The 6,340-nt window shown below is 36.3% G+C and overlaps 1 protein-coding gene and 1 pseudogene across 1 annotated transcript; one reads left to right on the forward strand and one right to left on the reverse strand.

Moving 5' to 3' along the window:
* Positions 480-2,309, reverse strand: LOC110263842 (annotated as a pseudogene).
* LOC107605283 (transmembrane protein 45B) lies at positions 2,849-4,416 on the forward strand. Its single transcript, XM_016307111.2, has one exon. It carries the CDS (start codon positions 3,081-3,083, stop codon positions 4,017-4,019), a length of 939 nt encoding a protein of 312 aa, XP_016162597.1. The 5' UTR covers positions 2,849-3,080; the 3' UTR covers positions 4,020-4,416.

Consider the following 6,340-nt stretch of genomic DNA (forward strand, 5'->3'; position numbering starts at 1 on the left):
ATCACGTATCACGTATTAAAAATACTCTTTTAATAATCATCAAAAGATGCTTTTTATAGAGTAAATACCCATAGTCGTCCCTATTGTAGTCCTCCAGATAGAGCTTCAAGTACTCAAAGTGGTCCCTACGTATATTTCTAGTGATGAGTCATCACTGGAGTGCTGACGTGGACTCGGTTTGCCACGCTGGAGGGCTCCCAACGGTTGAGTTGGCGAGTTTCCAATTTTTACCTAGATTAGTCCCTCCTATTATATTTAACCCTAAATTCCCAAATTCTCATACACTTCATCTCTTATTCTTGTTCATCTCTTCTTCTTCTTTTTTCAAGCATGTCACGTGAAATATAAATTGTCTGGCTTGTATATACCATCAAGCATCAGGTGTTGTCTTTCTATAATAATCATGAAACATATTAGAAGTCTCGGAGGTCAGCAAGTATTTTTTTGATAATAACATTAAACATGTATGCTGAATGAATCTAATTTGCAAGGCTCTTCAGAGAGCATATTACATATGATAACTCCCTACAAAGCTTGTTATGTGCCAAGTTAAGGACTTGAATGTCTTGTAGACAAGACAATGTGTCTGGCACATGACCCATGAGAGTATTGTAGCTAATATCTAGAACTTGAATCTCAGTGAATATCCCCACTCCTTCAGGGATGCAACCAGTTAACTGGTTATTTAGGAATAGAATCTCCTTCAATTTAGAACCCATGAATCCAAAACTTGCTGGGATGTTCCCACTCAACTTCTTGTTGGCTAAATTTATCACTGATGGAGGGGAATTTCCAAGATTCCGAAAAATTTCACCTTCAAATTAATTGTTGTTGAGAAACAGTGCATCAAGATTCTTGTAGAAGAGTTCTTGAGGGATTGTCCTGGAGAAGTAACTGTTACTGTTAAGGTGGAAAAGGGACATGTCAGTGAGTAAAGATAGCTCTTTGACAAGGGTTCATTGAAAATTTGCATGGTTAAAATCTATGCTTGCAACTACAGGGAATGCTGATGCAGATGCACCTATTTCATCTTCAGTAAAATCACAAAAAACCCCTTTATAAGAACACACATTTGGACCAACCCATGTTCCTAGAATTTTCTTTGGGTCATTAGTGATTGCAGATTTCCATGCCTGTAGCGCTGTCTAAGCTCTATCCAGATTTGATTCTGAAGAAGATCCAGAGGGTTGTGAGTTGTTAACCCCTCCCCCAACCCAAACCACTCCTCCTCCACCACCATTGCTAACACCAACACCAACACCAACACCAACACCTATAGTATCTGATATATGCTTGAAAGAAGAAGAAGAAGAGATGAACAAGAGGAAGAGATGAAGTGTATGAGAATTTGGGAATTTAAGGTTAAATATAATAGGAGGGACTAATCTGGGTACAAATTGGAAACTCGCCAGCTCAGCTAGCCGTTGGGAGCCCTCCAGCGTGGCAAACCGAGTCCACGTCAGCACTCCAGTGATGACTCATTACCAAAAATATACTCAGGGACCACTTTGAGTACTCGAAGCTCTATCTGAAGGACTACAATGGAAAAATCGGGATCTTAGGGATTACTATGAGTATTTGCGTGAATCTCAGGGACGATTATGGGTATTTACTCGCTTTTTATATGATAAAATACTCTAAATATCATAATCAAACATTTTTTTGCACTAATTATCCTTTTTAGACAAACTATTTGTATATTTTTAACACATCAATTTATACATTAATCAATCAACATATAATTAAAGTTTGAATAAAAATAAGTACACAGATATTTTTTAATTTTATCTCACAAATGGATATAAATGATGCCATAAATTAATTATCACAGATAATACTGCATATTCATATAAAAAATAAAAATTGTAAATAACATGAATAATAGACTACATCCCAAGTCCACTAAACATTGAAAATAATATCTAATTTTTAATTTTACTTTCTTATTTACCTTCTTTCCTAACCTAAACCTTATTTTCACCTACCCCTAAAGTCAACCCTATCTTTTCACCGCCATCTTTCCTATCGCCAGAAACAAAACTTTCCAGCACCGCCCTCACCTGTCGTCGCTAATCTGCCCAGGAGAATCGCAGTTCTCCCGTTGCTCGAACGCTGCACTACTGCCGCTGTGTCATTGCGGCGCAATCGCGTTTTCTCCCCATCCTTCGCACACTGCTATTCTGCCCATTTCGAAGCCCACGAAGTGACGTCTCACCGTGGCCGAGCCAGAGGCATATTCCGCCGTTGCTCCAACGCTGTATTTTTTTCCTTACTTTCACGCTATTGCGTCGTGTTTTCGCCACTTCCATCACGTGCTGTTTTGTTTCGTTTAGCCGAATAGTATGACCCAAATAAACATCTACATATTAATGAAAAGAACTATCCAGCATCAGCGATAGTGTCACAAGATTGCCAGAGAGCGGTTGTGACAATAGCCTAGGATTGTAAGAGAGGCACCTCGCGACGGCTCTCCTTCCGGAGACGACGAAGATCTATGTAGGCGGATGACGACGCACTGTAGATGCCTAATGACAAAATCTGAACGGCAGTCGGTTGAAAAAAAAACGAAAAAAGATGTAAAGAGACGAAAGGTGACGTTTGAAAAAAAATAATTCAAAAATTAAAAAATTTAAAATTATGATTAAACGTAATTAATTTAAAATTTAAATTTTAAAATTAAAATTAACTTTTTTTTAAACTATTATTTAGATCGTTCAAACAGAAAACCGTTATTCCCCCTAATTTCTCATTCACATGTTACTATGAGATAAGAAATGAGAAATGCAATTACCCTTTAATTTTGGTTTGGAAGGTACACAAGTAATTGTAAAATAAATAAATAAAATAAATAAATCGTGAAAAGTCAAAAAAAGAAAAAACGGAAGGGACAGAGAGTCGGAAAGGATCCATTGTGGCAGGTGAGGCTTGGCAGTTGGCATTCATTCCACCGTGTTGCAGGAAGCTTCCACCGAAACGAGCAAACAAGCATACATTTTGCTTTTGACTTTGACCCAAATCTGAAAACAAAAACCCCCTTCAGTGGATCGTCGAGATCCCCACTTTGTTCTTCATTCTTCTCAATGGGACTCCTTCCCTTTGCCTTCGCCGGCACGGCTTTCATCCTAATCGGTGCCCACGAAGCCCTCCAAGCCACCTTCTCCAACCGCAAACAAGATTCCCAATCTCGATCTCAATCCTCTCTCTTCTCCATCTCCGTCTCCATCTTCTCTGCCTTCTTCATCATCAACTCCCTCGTCTCCCTCTTCGACGCACACAACTCAAACGACGCCGTTGGCTCCGTCCTCCAACTCCAGCTCATACCAATCGCCCTCCTCTTCCTCTCTTACTCCCTCCTCTCTCTCTTCACCTTCCCCCTCCCTCTCCCCTCATCATTATTAGAACTCCTTGCCGCCTTCGCCTTCGTCGAAGAGTTCCTCTTGTTCTACCTTCAGAGGAAGGATCCAACCGGGGTCGAAAACCGTTACTACAGTCTCTTACTGGTTCCCATCGCTGTATGTGTTTTCTCCACTTTTCTTGAATTGAAGTCTCCGGGCTCCGCTTTCCCCAAATTGGGACGTGGAATGGGCCTCATCCTTCAGGGCACGTGGATCATTCAGATTGGCCTGGCTTTGTTCTCCGGCTGGGTGGCGCAGGGGTGCTCCCTGCACCAGCTGAGCAGGGGAAACTATACTCTGAGGTGCAAGGGCCACATGGACTACCACAGAGCCAGCGCCCTTGCCACGCTTCAGTTCAACTGCCAACTTGCTCTCATGGTTGTTCTTTCTGTTGGTGCTTATTCGGTAATCTCTGCGAGGAATGGAGGATCTCTAGAATCTTCTTCTGCTGCTGCCAGTTACAGGCCGATTGGTTTTGCTGAGATGCAGCAGTTGGAGAATTCCACGAATTTCTCTTTGGATTCTGATGATGATGATGGTGATGGTAATGGTGACGTTGAAGAGAGGCAGAAGGAGACTGTTGTTGAACATGGTAATATGAATGGTCATGGTAGAAGTCATTAACATGGTGGTGATAATCATGGTTTTGTATAGGATCATTATCTTGTTTCATATTGTTAGGAAACAGAGTAAATCAGGGTTCAATAGTTGGTTCTTGTTGATTTCTTGCTATTCTGTATTTTTCTAGTCTTGGCTTGGGGTCCATTTGATTTCTTTTATTGGAATGTGAATTTTTTTTTCTCTTGTAGTATATGTGACTCCCCATACTTTTAAGTGGTAATGTTTGTAGTTCTTGTGCTTCATTGGTTCGTTAAATGAGTGCTGATGAATGCGACAGCATGGGGACTTGCCTAAAGTATTACTTTGTAGCTGTAAAACTCAATCATGGGAATACAGACAATTAGAATTAGAAGCATTTTGAACATTATGAACAATTGGAAGCATTTTGCTTTGCTATTCATATCAGTTAATTTGGATGCTACAAGGGAAATTTTGTGGGGGCTAAAATCCTTTGTCTTGATAGTGGTTCCTTTTATTATCGCAAGAAAGCTTGAGATGTCATGGGATGGAAATAGTCTTGTTATCGCAATGGAAATGGTCTCGTTATATAGCAATATTTCTATATTTTTACACGTGCTTAACATATTTTTTTTTAAATCGAAGATAGGGAGGCTTGAATTCGCAATTTCTTAAATAAGTACGGAGAGAATTGATTAGCATATTTTTGACGTGCTTAACATAATTTTTAATAAAGTAAAGTATCGTTTTTGTTCCCAACGTTTGAGATAAATCCTATTTGTGTCCGTAACGTTTAAATCGTCCTATTTGTATCCCTAACGTTTGTAAAAATGATTCACTGTTATCCTGCCGTCAATTACACATCATGAGCACTTTAGTTTGAGTTTTAAAAATCTCTTCTTGAAGTTAGAATAGAAATGTCTGAGATAGAATCGATGATCTACTCCGAAAAATAGCTTATCAAATGTTAAAACTAATTCCTACAATATTTACATAATTCACTTTTCTAGGGACATAATTGAATCTAAACGCAAATAGTGGGTCTAATATTAAAATCGAATACATCTAAGTGAGACCTAATTGAGAATGAATACATCCAAGTGAGAATAATTGAAAAATATAATCTGATTTGTTAGTATAATTGATAGTAGGATAACATTGAATCATTTTTATAAGCGTTAAGGATACAAATAGGACGATTTAAACGTTAAGAACACAAATAGAACTTACTCCAAATATTAAAGACAAAAACGATATTTTACTCTTTTTAATAAAATGATTAACTTAGACATTTGTATAAAGAGAAATGTTATTTAAACAAAAAATAATTTTATGACTAAGAACCGACAGAAAATTATCCAATCACACATTCTGTAAAGCAAATTACTTTTCTACTCGCACTCTATGCAAAGCAAAAATTTCAACTTTTTCTCCCTCTTCTCATCCACAAACTTACAAATCCAAGTTCTAACGTGTCTTCCAATGCAAAATCAAGACACACAATCTCGTCTCTGTTTTTACTCTTTAGTGGTTCGCTTTTGTGCTAGTAGCAACACAAGTGTCTACACTGAAGATTAACGATGAGGTTGAATTTGGTTTTTTTTTTGGGCCAATACTATGGTGCTGAAAAGAAATTTTTTCAGTTGGTACTGAAATTATGTGTCATAAGAAAAAGAACAATACGTGTTTATGTTGTTAGTAAAGTCTTAGACAATTTTGCAGTGTGCTAGAGAGTACTATATGAGATAATTAATTATATAATCTTAACTCATGCGTTAATGAAGATGATTATGATTTTGGATTTTTTTTTTATGGTCCAGCAACAATAAATTGGGCTTACACTAAGGTTTGGCTTTTTTGGTTGTATTATTGAATAAAGATGAAGTGATTAAAATATATGATGGGTTATAAAAAAATTTTTTTTTTAACATATCTTTTAAAGTTTTTTATTGGGCTAAATATTTTTTGGTCAGTTTAACATGGTATACAGTTATTTTTTTATTGAGAGAAAAGGTAATTGTTAATTTAGTTATTGAAATTATTATGACAAAAGAAAACTAAAATTGTAAAAAATAATTTATTACTACTAAATGTGTGTTTAGATTGAAGTTTATAAATGACTAAATGAGAAGTTGCATAAAATTAATTTTGATTAAAAATGAGCTGAGATTAGCATAATTTATATTTCTCAAGTTTTTATATTAAAATAGATTATAATAAACTAAGAAGTCATTTAGATTATATTATTCAAAATTATTTTTAAATAAAAAATTATTAAAAATATAAATTTAAATAGTTATTTGAATTAATCAAATTTGTAATAAAAATTAATATTTATTTAGTGAATTAATATTAGCATAAGAAAT

Source organism: Arachis ipaensis, chromosome B06 (genome assembly GCF_000816755.2).
Source record: "Arachis ipaensis cultivar K30076 chromosome B06, Araip1.1, whole genome shotgun sequence".
NCBI classification, from domain to species: domain Eukaryota; kingdom Viridiplantae; phylum Streptophyta; class Magnoliopsida; order Fabales; family Fabaceae; genus Arachis; species Arachis ipaensis.